This window comes from Amblyomma mixtum, chromosome 2, assembly GCF_055824585.1.
Source record: "Amblyomma mixtum isolate Tamu chromosome 2, ASM5582458v1, whole genome shotgun sequence".
Taxonomy (NCBI): domain Eukaryota; kingdom Metazoa; phylum Arthropoda; class Arachnida; order Ixodida; family Ixodidae; genus Amblyomma; species Amblyomma mixtum.
The window spans coordinates 144456813-144470176 of record NC_143013.1 but is presented as its reverse complement, the minus strand read 5'-3'; the positions used below and the strand labels follow the sequence as shown (position 1 = coordinate 144470176).

General features: G+C 44.0%; 1 protein-coding gene and 1 pseudogene across 1 annotated transcript in view; one reads left to right on the top strand and one right to left on the bottom strand.

Annotated features, from left to right (window-relative positions):
• Positions 1-13163, top strand: part of LOC149361141 (uncharacterized) — a 48692-nt gene extending 35529 nt beyond the window's left edge. The window contains exons 3-6 of the mRNA XM_089568004.1: positions 4792-4857; positions 8962-9003; positions 11933-11986; positions 13086-13163. Of these exons, the coding sequence (XP_089424130.1) occupies positions 4792-4857; positions 8962-9003; positions 11933-11986; positions 13086-13163 (240 nt within the window). The remainder of the gene's footprint in view (positions 1-4791; positions 4858-8961; positions 9004-11932; positions 11987-13085) is intronic.
• LOC149361142 (uncharacterized) lies at positions 1228-2856 on the bottom strand (annotated as a pseudogene).
• Positions 13164-13364: the final 201 nt, after the last annotated feature.

Sequence of the window (13364 nt, the reverse complement as noted above, 5' to 3'; positions counted from 1 at the left end):
CGTGAAGACAACTGGTGGCATAGCATCACTTATTATCGACGATGGTGCTGAAAAAGATGATGATATTTCAGTTTATTTTGTAAATACGGATGAGAAGGCAGAGTTAAACATAGCGGCGCACTCAGCATCAGTCAAAACTGCGCCTGACTCATCTGTCAGGGTTATTTCTGGTGCATGATGCGGATTGATGACTTGCCAGAACTTTCTGGGGTTATTTGTGAGCATATTCGGCAAGTCCGGGTGGAAAAAGGTATGCTTGGCATTAGAAATGCCAAGAAATATATGATTTTTCAGCTTCGTGATATTTTACCCATGCGCTATGCGTCCCCTGAGACCTGGCTGAACGGTAAAGACGCTTCTTTTTGTTCTCCAAACGTTTCAGTGTTTTAGTAAACCATGGCTTTTGTGAATTAGAGCGAAAACTAATTTGGGGGATGAATCTATTGGTTAGACTTTCTAGTTTGTCTCTGAACAGTAACCAATTTTCTTGAATACTGCGGGAATGAAAACGTGACGAGAAGACTTGAAGGAACGCTTAAGTTCATTATTTATGGCGTTGTAATTCCCTTTGTTATAAAGACGAATGGTTTTATGGCATTTGCGGCGCCGGTTTGGCGTAAGGACAAGGTTAGCGTGGATAACTTTGTGATCGCTTATTTCAGGTAGGTATGTAACGGGCTGTACGCTGTACGGGTGATTGGTTAATAAGAGATCTAAAATATTGGCACAGTTCTGTGTTACGCGGGTAGGTTCAAGTATTACCTGAGTAAGATTGAGGTTGTTGCAAAATTTTAAGAATTCCCTTGTTTCTCCGTTGTTAGCTATAGGTGTGGGCTGGTTATGCCAGTCAATATTCGGAAAATTAAAATCGCCGAAGAGAAAGATTTGTGAATTACGATGCTTTGTGGACAGATCACTTAGTACGTTATTAAGCTGACGGGAAAAATCGTGACTACTGTGTGGCGGCCTGTAACAAACGCCGAGTAAAACTGTGTTAGGTGCTGCGTTTAAGATTAGCCACAACATTTCGAGGTCGGATGAATCTTGTATTAGGGAACATGATAAATCTTGGCTGACAGCAATGAGTACACCTCCTCCTCGTGAATCGTTACGGTCTTTCCGAAAAACCTGAAAGTTTGGTAGATCACTAAGTACTTCGTTATCTGTTATGTCACCGCTCAGCCAAGTCTCAGTTAGTATAAGTAGGTTGCTATTTGATGACGAAACAAGGCTGGAAATAAGTTCACGCTTAGGAATAAAACTACGGATGTTAGTGTATATAGCGGAGAGCGAGAGGCTAGATAAAGAAGCTTTCGTGGTACGGTTTCTAGACGGTTCATGATGAGGTGATTGCTAATCTGATTGTGAGGGACGAGTTACTATTTCCTTGACTGTTTTCGTGGTTTCGTCGAACACGTAGCGCCTGGGACCAATATGCAATGTCTTGAAATTCAAAGCAAATTTCGTTGTCTTTTCTTTTGCGAACGCGACTAGGTGCTTTCGTGCATTTCGGACTCTGAGGGAAAAGTCCTCGCCGACGCTGAAGTTAGTATCCTTAAATTTATGACCATTCAATAATATGGCATCTTTAATTTTAGATGAAGTAAACTTGACGATGATTGGACGAGTGTGGTTAGATTTGTAACGGCCAAGGCGATGGGCGCGTTCGATGTTCTCAGGGTCAATTGTTACGCTCAAGTTCTGAAGTCAATGGTTGATGACTATTTCCTCAGAGCCTGCAAAATTTTCGGATGCGTTAGTATCGGGTATGCCATAGAATATGAGGTTATTGCGACGCGAGCGGTTTTCTGCATCTTCTATTCGAGCCTCTAGAATGTCGATCTGTCGGGCCATCCCAGCACTCTCAGATTTCATTGCTTCAAAGTCAGTTTGAAGATCCAAAAGAGCTTGGAAATGGGCCTCCAGATCGGTCATTCGCTTAGTCAAGCTGGTTATGGCAACTTCAGTGCTATTTATCTGGGTTTTGAGGCCCTGTATTTCGGAAATGAGTGTTGTCTGACCGGCAGATAGATTTTTTAGTTCAGCGAGCACATCCTCGATAGTGTTAGGGCCTGGGTTAGATTCTACATCTCCTGCCAAGAGCAGCAAGGCACGCAAAACATCACTGCAGTCAGCAACAATGGAAACAAAGCACTGCGGGCTCGGCAGCTGCACTAAGAAATAATTGCTAGTTTGTTTTTGCAAACAGAGAATACTTGTCACCAACCTGCATGATGAACAGCAGAGGATTAGTGACTCGTGCGGGAGCACAGCCACCGAGCCCACAGAGCGGCGACGGAGGTTGCAGCACTTTTGTATCGGCGGGTGATGACACTGGCGATGAGGCTTTCAATTGATCATGAAGGAACAAAAAACCGGGAAGTGGCGCTGTCGGACAGGATGAAGCGGTGATGTCAGGCGGAAGCAGCAATATGATGCCGTTATCACAGCAGCTTGGTGCTGTAGTCGACACAGTAGGGGGGTAAAGGGCCAGCAGAGCAGCGAAGAGCGCGTTGGCAGCGATGGCGAACACCTGCATGATGAACAGCAGAGGATTAGTGACTCGTGCGGGAGCACAGCCACCGAGCCCACAGAGCGGCGACGGAGGTTGCAGCACTTTTGTATCGGCGGGTGATGACACTGACGATGAGGCTTTCAATTGATCATGAAGGAACAAAAACCGGGAAGTGGCGCTGTCGGACAGGCTGAAGCGGTGATGTCAGGCAGAAGCAGCAATATGATGCCGTTATCACAGCAGCTTGGTGCTGTAGTCGACACAGTAGGGGGGGGGGGGGGGGGGGGAAGGGCCAGCAGAGCAGCGAAGAGCGCGTTGGCAGCGATGGCGAACACCTGCATGATGAACAGCAGAGGATTAGTGACTCGTGCGGGAGCACAGCCACCGAGCCCACCTGTAAGGCGGAAGCAGCAATATGTAAAAAGATATTGTAAAATATTGTAAAAAGATTTATTCGTCGAAAACAAAGTGATATGCACTGGTTTCTGCGACTGAGTGGCAGTTCCACTGCTGCCGTCTACACTTTAACTACATATTGCGCGGTCGTCTCGTTGAACTGAAAACGCAACCAGAACATGGTAACAAATTTTTTACAATTCAATTCCTGTTTACGTTTTTGCCGCGCGATCCGATAATTAGCTGCGGAATGGTTAATTCTTCTTAGGATTGTACGACTTCTTTCTGCAAGGATAGCAATTATTACAAAATTATGCGTGCTAATTACTGCCAGAGGAGCTGCACGTGCTAAAAAAGTCACGATGAACTCTATCACTTCTGACCGCAAAAAGATATCACTTATTTCACCGAAAAAGAAAGTAGAATTTCAGCTGAGAAAAAACATTCTTCGAAAAACCCAAATGAGGTTCAGCAATAAACACCGAAAAAAGTATGAAAAATTTTCAGCAAATACAACTTGAAAGCCCAACCGCTACTTATCCAGTATTAAACGGCTTTCGGTCTAGCTTTGTTTTGAACCTTGTAGTCTTTTTTAATTAAACAGGAGAAGAAAAACATACCTGACAAAACCGCTAGGGACTTGCAATACACATGCGTATTGCTGGGCGAGCGAGATGCCCACTGGCGAGAACCATAGTCTTGTTCATAAACGTAGAGCACAAGAGAACGACGGATGAAAGAGGACAGCACAAGCGCTTCTTTCTATTATGAACACTTACCAAATTCTGAGATTTCTCACGTTGGTATAAATATGCCCTTCATTTCCACCAAGCCACTATGGACACTTTGGTGGACATTCAAAAACTGCAGTGGTGAAAGATTACCGCTTTCAATTAATCACTAGAATTTTTAAATGGTTAATGTGCAGTCTTCAACTTTTTCGAAGGATTTCGATCGCAAGTAATACTGTTCTTAAGCGCTGGACTTTACACTATTAGCCGAAAGTGAAACTGCAAAGTCAGGCTTGTCGCAAATGTTGAAGCTCATGCAGGTAAGTTGACACCGTTGTTAAATATTATTTACGGAGCTGGCTACGCAGCACAAAATATACTGCAGTTACGGTATGTATGTTTTATATGTTTCTACATCCGTAAGCAACGAAGAAGTTGATGTTCTGGATAGCGCACTTTCACAACAATCTGTGACTTCGCAAATTGAACAATAGTGTACAAACCTCACCAAAAGGTTAAGGAGGACACCAAGCATGCTACATTCTTACCTACAGCAGTTTTCGAGCTGGCGGCAGGGACGTATCACTTTTCAAACTCAGATATAATTTAACTAGTGCTTTTAACTAGAGCGCCATCACAACAGAGTTACGGGATTCGCGTGGCAGACACAAGCTGGCGATTGTACCTCTATTGTATCCACCTGTCAAGCAGCCAATGACTTATAGCTTTTGATGTATTCAACTCCTCGCGGTGGCTCAGTGATTACGCTTCTGCTCCTGAGCACAAGTACGCACGACTGATTTCTCGCCATGGCAGCCTCATTTTAATAGAGGCGAAATGCAAAAGATGGTCCTGTGCTGTGCGATGTCACTGTACGTTAAAGATCAAGTTGGTAGGGCTTAATCCTCAGCTCTCCTCTACAGTGCCTCTATCCGCCTAGCTTCCTGTACTCCCTCAAGAATTCCTTCGCTCAAGGCACAGCTGAGGTGTCCGTGCAGGGCGCAAACTTTATTTCCCCTCTGTATTCTTCATAAACAAGTTTATTTTCATTTTATAACCAAACATTCATGTTCAAAAATTCAGTCACATTTATCCTTAATAAGAAGACAGGAATTGGTGCACAAATTTTTGTATTAAACTGCACCGCAGTTCTTCGACACTGGTTGCGACATTGCGAAGAACTGTACCCGCATGCTCAAGACTGAGAACGTCAAGGTAAGCTTTTTGATAACCCTGTTACGCAGAATGAAACCGTTTCCAAACTTATGCCACTTAATTTCGGCTTATGGCGCTTCGATAGGAACATTCATATTTTTTCCAAAGGCTAATCTTAAAAATAACCAAGTGAATTTTTCCACAGGACATATCTTACAAGTTACCCCCTTTACATAGCAAGAAATCTGTCATCTTGGTACTCCCCGGAAAGCACATCCTGCAAAGTAACCAGCGCCTGAAAAATGGTAGTCATTGGAAGAGACCCAAGTGTATCCGAGCCGCTTAGGCTGACAAACGTTACTTGGAAAATCAATAACTTCAATGAATTTTTCCTGCAAACAGAAGAGACACTGAGGCTACACAGATAAAACAAAATATAATATGCTCCAAAATTCGTGTTTTAAGAAAACACTCCTTCTCGCGCTGTAGTGTTAAAAGTCAAAGCTTCCACTCCGAGCATTGCCTGCACCCTGGCTCCGTCGTGCAACGCTGCCCCACAGAATCAAGCAGTGGTTAGGTAGAAAGTGCGCTAGACAGTTGAGAAATACTAACACCAGACAACCCTGACAGGGAGGTGTATGCTGACTGCCTTAGCCACATGATAATGAAGGTAAAGCGAAGGCCGGTCCCTGCTGCTTGCTCCACTCTCAGTCACCCCTGACGGAGGGACAGAGTTTGTCTCGAAACTTCGGGCAGAAAATAAATTTTGGTTTTTGCAATATTTTCCGAATTTTATTGAAAACCCTACCAGATGGACTTGTGTCAAAGATCTCGTTCAAAGACAGCTGGCGTAAAATGTCTGCGGCTTGTCTCTGTTGTCCTTGTTTATTGCACTGTGTTGTAAAAATAGCCACATCAGCTCCTAGACTGACCGCTAGAGCGAGTGTTTGTTAGCGCGCCACAAAGATTTCGGTTTATTCATTCAGACTCACGCTATTACAGAATAGAAACAAATGGTGATTGTGCCATTTGTTTATGATGAATGAGCGAATCGCATGCTTGCCCCACGTCTTCTAAGCAACACTTGAAGTAAACGGTCGTGAAAACAGATCAGTTCTGCTGAATGTTTGTCTTTATTCATCAGTTTTTTTACCCTGAGCATTATAAGCTGAGTCCTATCACCCGAAGAAAGCCGTGGGTATCCTGCGACTGATGTTTAAACACTATATGTACTCAACTGCGCACGGTCTGTTTCCCAAATGTCCGTAGACATAGGCGGTCGAGGGGCTTCTGAAGGACGTTTTGGTGATGCTTCCGAGGACAATTTTGCTAATGCTTCCAAGAATACAACCCATTTCTCATACTTGCTTCAAAGAAAGAATGCTTCAATGCATACTTCACTGGACTAAAAGGAGATTCCATGGGTTAGACAGCGCTAAGGGCGCCGCTTAAAACCTTTAAAAACAAGTTGTCTCTCTCGCGGGCCATGCCTGTTATACTTTTTTTTTATTGCGACAGTGTGCCTGTTGTAAAAAAAAGAATCACCTGCAAATAGATACACATATTGGACTCTCGAAGGAAGTCCAGTAACATCCGGTGGTGCGGCCCAAAAATCCATTCTTCTACATCCGATGGTCGGCCTAGGGGAGTTCCGCACCAAGCAGGTGTTTCTGTAGGATGGCACGCAAGACGGGGCAGGTCCAAAACAAGCCCGCCTCGCAAAAAAAAGCGGGACAGGAGCGGCAGGATTCGCCCAAAGGCGCATGATACTGTGCCGTCCACGACCCCTTTACCGCTGGGGTGAGGGCGACATGAAGGCGTAACGTTCGAAGGAAGACGCAAGTTGCAGACGCGTACATTCATTCAGCGCCTGTAAGAGACAAGACGGCACAAAATTACACACACAGCTTGTGTCGTAGACTGCTGCACAGATAAGGACGACGGGCGCTCGCTCCACACGGTGACCCGAGGAAAGCGGCGAAGCGTTCAAGCAGCCTTTGGTATTCCTCGCAGAACAAGTGAAAGAGGCGAGAAGAAACTAAAAGAAGTAAGAGGTGATAATGATTTTTCGAGGAACCGTAAGACATGCGGTCCCCGACATACTTTTACAGAGCAGGAGCAGCCTCTTCCTCAAGCAATCAAGGCCCGCAACTCAGGAATGGCACCGCTGCACAACATGAGAGAACACGCTCTAAGCGGTTGCGAATTAGCCTTCCAGTGGATGCGCCAAACTCACATGGCCATATTCTGTAGAGAAAGCGTTCATTAGAATCGCTGCGGAAACCATTAGATGGCGTCGATATCTAGTGCAAGCTGGCTTAAAAAAGAAATATTGGTGCACCATTGGAGACAAACGGTTAGTTTAGTTGGGTTTGGTTCTACCAATCATATGCATTTAAAGCCATCGTGCGCAAAACAGAGGGTTAAATGTACATTGTTGCGTTAGCGACAGAAAGAATTTTTAAGACATAAGAGCTTGTATAGACGGTGTGCTCCTTGTAAAAACAGGCAAAAGCAAGGTATTTCAACAAAAAAATTTTCTCCTAGAAGCAGACTAGGCTGGGTTTGAATGTGTTCATCTTAACTTCGCTTTAAATCTTTTAATAGTTTCTTACGTTCATTGCATGGCAATAAGATAAGGGTTATTGACAGTTTTTCTACAAACGCTACACACGTAGGCTTTTCCTGTTTCATAACTTTGTGTGCTAGATGCGCGTGTCCAATATGAAAGCACATAAAACTACCCCGACGAAGTGTCCATGAAATCTGCGTGGCTTCTATTCTTCAATGACCCGTTTACCTAGGTGCCGTTAGTGGTTTATTTTACTATTACACGAAGCCTGCCGTTGATCTCAGCTTATTGTGTAATTTGCTGCAATCTCTGAAGGGCATTTTTACTTCGTTTCCATGTGTTGTGCTTGCGGAGCGCACAGGTCCACTCTCTCAATGCCCCGAATTCCGACGAGTACAGAAAACAACAAGCAGAAGTACGCCTCGATCTTTGCGCTGTTTTGAAATCGCGTCCATAGGCCATTTATCACATGTGATCGAGGGTTTTTGCAGGCTCAGATGTCACCAACTAATGGTTTAAGTTAGAAGTGCTGTGAGTATGCTTAAATAATCAGTGTAAATTATTTTTTCTTAACAGCTCACGTGCACGTGAGCTCAACAGTGCACGTTGGCGGCACTGCCGCGGAACTTCATGAAACTAGTGCAGCGAGTGCAGCCAAATCGGAGAAACCTACTGTTGGTGCCCTTCACTGAACACCGACTGGAGAAATCTGGAACAATTTTCTCTAAGCCGACAGACTGCCAAAGAAAAATTTCTCTGTGCGGTCTACACAAAAGAACTGGTTTAGCTCGTCAAACTTCCCTTTCCTCTGTTCGGCTCAGGTTCGCTAGAATGAACCACTCAAGGCATTCTCCCATGCTCTGCAAGGACCAAACTTACCCACAAATATTTGTTTCCCTATAAGAACTGAAGTGAGGAGTTGTCTGGCACCGTCGGTGGTTAAATGCTCTAGTGTGAATTCTTTTTTTGTGTGTTGTGTTGGGTTTAATGGCGCATAAGCGGCCAAGCCTATCATGCGCCAAGCTCAGGGTGTAGAAAATTGTATTATACAGGATGTTCTACAAAAGTGTAAATCAGCCAGCGGTGGTGTAAGGGGCCTAAAAAGTTATTTTGTGCAAGCTAGTAAAAATATAAGACAAAATTTTAGAAGTGACTTGTGGTAAAACCCTTAAAGACGGTCAGTTAACCTCGGCAACCATCCTTGGCTGCGCAAGGATGTCGAGGCTCCCAACATGTAGAATAAAGCCCTCAGCCATCTCAGGACGAAAGGGTGGCTGAGGTGTGGTTTGAAAAAATGTGATTGTAAAAAACTGACCATTATTTATTACATCTACAATTTCTTTAAAACAACTGCTATGTTTAAAACTGAAAAATTCTTTTTAAATTTATAGTTACTGCACATATTACTGCGCCTTTCTCTAGGTTGGGCAGTGTTTGTAAATAAATAATCTTGAGCAACGAACTGACCAAAGAGAGGTAGATTTATTGAGATGTCAATTCCGCAAAGCTGTTCAAATCTCTCGCCTGGCCAGCGGTTAAATTAAACCAATCCATATGCAGGCATGACAGAGTTTTGTTCCCTTGTTCCGCAGCCAATTTATGCGTGCATGAAACGCCTCCTGTGGTCCGTCTACGTAAGTACTTGCTCCATTTTCTCGTGTTTTGCGAGCTGAACAGCAACTATGAGCGCTAAATTCTCTGCGTGAAATATTTGTCTCAGATGTGCAGCGCTATTTCGCGCGCTTGCTCTGGAGAGCAAGAAATTTGTGGTGTCAACAAAAACTCAAACGTACGTTACATTAACTAAAAGACATTTCACCAGCTGAAGTTACTTCGTGTATGTCAACATACACGCCCTTTGAGGAAGTATATCCTGTGCCGATAACAATTTTAGTGCGAAAACACTAATAAACAAGGTCCCAACAAAGAACCGCATGTGAAACCTCAGAGCCACTCGGGTGAGTTTGAAGGAGCGCCACGCGAGCTGTAGCCAATGTGAGGGTGACTTTCAGGTTGACCTTGGCCCCACCTACAATAGCAACAGCCAATGCAGAAATAATTCCGGCGACTTAGCATTGCTAAGCACGCCATACTGTTCAAAAGCATAGTTTTTTTGCAGGTGCAAACAACCGCCATGTACCTGAAAGAGCGATTGAGGCGTGCACTGACCCAGGCTGCCAGTTATGCGCGTCTTAAAAATTTTCGTCGTCATTGCTGATTTACCCAATGTACGCCGGCAACCTATGCTTCAGTGCCTCGTTTCTGCAGTAATGTCGTCAACACCATCGCGTATTGCTCTAGTGCCTTGGTTCTGCCATCGCGTTGTCCAGGCCAACGCATGCAGCGCGCGTCCCTGTGCCACTAACGCCACATAGCTGAAAGCGCAAAAACTAGGTTGGTCGTATTATTAGTTGATGAAGAATACTGTGTGCAACTGCGCGACAGTGCGTTGCAGTTCAACACAAGGCATGTTCGGCTGCGGCCAAGTGCTCTCAGTGGCCAGCGAAGCTGATCTGTTCGCTCCGCCGCGGGTTCCAGTTAAAGTGGAGGATATTTACTTAATATTTTTAACCGCTCGTTTAACTTGGCACGAACCCACGAACGCCGCAAGATCTTGCTCGGAGCTTACCAACCGGAATACTGCTTTCGCACTAAAAAATAAATATCGTCGCGACTGTGTTTCGACACCGCGGCGGCGCGAACAAATTTCATTTCATTTCATTTATTTCGTCCTTAAAGGCCCGAGGGCATTACATAAGGAGGGGGTTACAAATTGTTTTGTGTGAACGCACTCATGATGAAAACATAGACAATAAAAGAAACACTGCAACTGCAAACACTAAAAATAAAGATAAAAAGTATCAAGTGGTTATATATAAAAAAAAACAAGAGAAGCCAAGAAAGCACAGAAAAATACAAGAAAAACTCAGGGAAAATACAGAAAAAAAGTAAAGGCCAACAAATGGTTCATGTGTTCTGAAAATGACTGGTGAGTTTCGCGCGAAATGATTTGCGATCGTTGCATGATACTATGTCGTTGGGCAGGGCATTCCAATGGTTTATTGCGTCAGGAAAAAAGGAACTGCTCATTGCTAAAGTACGACTCTTGATGCTGGCTATGGGGTGGCTGTGGCTGAGGCGACTGGAAGTTCGGATCGGTGGTTTCAGCAGGGGATGTTTTGATATCGGATGGTAGAAAAAGCTGTGTAGTAGGCAAAGGCGTGAGATGATGCGGCGTGATTCAAGTGTGGGGAGGGAGATAGAACGTTTAAGTGCAGTGATGCTACTTTCTTTTGAGTATTCAGAGGTGATAAAACGGGTCGCGCGGTTTTGGATGGCCTCAAGTTCGGTGCTAAGGTACGCTTGAGAGGGATGCCAGATGGATGATGCAAATTCAAGTTTGGGACGAACAAATGTTAGGTAAGCAAGCTTTTTTACTTCGGGAGATGCTGACTTGAGGTTACGTCGGAGATAACCCAAGACACGGGAGGCATCAGAACATATTCTTTGGACATGGTTCACCCAAGATAGTGAAGATGTCAGATGTAATCCAAGATACTTATATGACGTTGTTGAGGCAATCGGGACTGAGTTAATATTGTATGAATGATGAATAACTGCGCATTTGCGAGAGAATGACAACAGTTGGCATTTATCTAGGTTTAAAGGCATGAGCCATCGGTCGCACCATGTGGCTATTATGTCAATATCTTTTTGTAGTAGGTGACTATCGGTGGGATCACGAATGGGGCTGTAAATTACGCAGTCGTCCGCGAACAGTCTTAATTTGGCGTTTGTGTCTACTGAAAGATCGTTGATGTAAATGAGGAATAGCAGTGGTGATAATCCAGCGCCCTGGGGGACACCTGATGATACATCGGTAAGGGGTGAGCGGTAACCATTGCATGAAGTGAATTGCATGCGCCCGTTTAAGAAATGATCAGCTTCGCTGGCCACTGCACGAGTGCACTACGGTATCGACACAGCCGTTCACGCCTTGTGGTAAGCTACAACACACTATCACGCAAAGCATTGCAAATGTCGTCCTCATCAAGAGCCATCCGCGGCCTAAACAAAGCAGATCAGCTTAATCTCGATCAGAGCTTAACCTGAGTCTAATACGGTGTCCAGATGTGCCGACTAGTGCCGAAGACCCAGCAATGAGCAAGTAAGGCTAACCACATGTTTTTGCACATCTACTCGGCTCAACTACGTTAAAGCTCTGCCACATTTTTTTATGACGAAATCTCAGCAGTATGCTCCTTCCAGCTTCTAAGCAACAATAAAGCAGTGAACACATAACCATGCAGAAATAAGGATAGCTTTTCTTCGTAGCCACATTGCTGTGCTTGGGTAGATGTTAACGACTTTTCACGCACGGTGTCCCTCGCCCGGTCATAAATACAGGAATGTTGTTTAGAAAAAGCCTCTCATGATAAATGTGGGAAAATTGTGATTCTAGAAAAGCCATTCCAAACTCGGTAAGTACTGTGAGCCTGAACACAGTGACTAAATTAGGCATAATGACTGAACAAACTTCTACGGTTGTTCTCTGATTTGCAGAATGGGACTGAAGTGATTCCCCTCGAAGAAATGGTGTGCATAGAAAAAGCAGCGGTAAGTGCTTATCCTGAACAGTGTTCATAAAATTACAACCGTAAGCTGCAACTGAAATTGTTCTTTAAACAACGCAAGGTAGAAACTTCTACGGCAAAAATCTATGACACCTACGCTATACTGTATGGTGTAAGAGTTCCCAAGATATGATGGTCTGGGTCAAATCTTGAACGAAACACCATCACGTTCTTCAAGAATTAATGTATGGCTTAATAAACAACGCCCAATTTGATCACACGGCCTCACGGGCTCAATCTTGACCTCACGTTCTCCCCGAACCACTCAGATAACAGAGTTGTATGATAACCTTACTATTGGTCACGAAACATTATGACTCCAAAATATTCAGCCACCGTTTTAAACTTGAAACTTCCTTACGCGGCCACTACATAAAAAAGAAAACCTGTGTCGAAGATGAGTATCGAACCATGATAATTGGCATTTGAAGTGGAGACGCTACCACTCCGCCACGAAGGCTCAGGGTCTCAGCATGAATAAAGGCGCATCTAGTGAATGCATGGGTTTCATAAATAAAAGAAAATAAAGAAAAATAAAAAGAAAAGAAACAAATAAAAATAGAAAATATAGAAAAAAAACAGACCCCCACGAAAGGCCTTGCAGCATTTTAGAGAGCCAAAGTGTCCTCTCACCGCTGCAAATCTGAACGCAGGTTTTAATTTCTTTAGCTGAGTTGCTGCCCCCCATTTCATAATTTATTCTTTTTTATTCAAATATGTTTCCTCTCTCTACAAAATGTATTAAAGTTGATAGTAATTGCAAATCATTCCTGCTTTCTTACTTTTCCTTAGTGCTCTAGACGGTCTAAAGAAGTAGGGAAATTTAGCAAAAGAGTGCCCTCTCAATGCAGGGCATTATATGTGGCCGAATAACAGCTGCATATGTGCTGTTTTCTTTTTTTCTTTTTTCTGTTCTTGAGCGGTATGCAAGAATAAATAAATTTCTTCCGTTTTAACGTTTTTACCAAGCAGTATATGCCTCAAATTGTGCATTTATGCAAAACCAAGCGGGTATATCTACAGCGAAAATATCGAAAAAGGACTTTATATTTTAGTGATCTCATTTTCCTCCCCCAAAATAGGACTGCGGCTCCAAGGAACTTCGAAGTATTACAGTCGCGAAACTTCAGATATCATACCTGAAAAGGCTGTTTGGATGAACAAAGTGCCTTTGTGGAAGGGAATGATATCTGCAGCTCAGGACACGTCGGCACTGCCTGTAGTGGTACCCTTATTATTGAAAATAAAGGTCCTTGACTTGCGTGCCAGAGCCAGAACACACATTTTGTCCTCGTCTTCTTCCATGCACATGCACAGCACTTCGTCGTTGTCGTAGTCAACAGGCTAGAGTCGTCCCACTT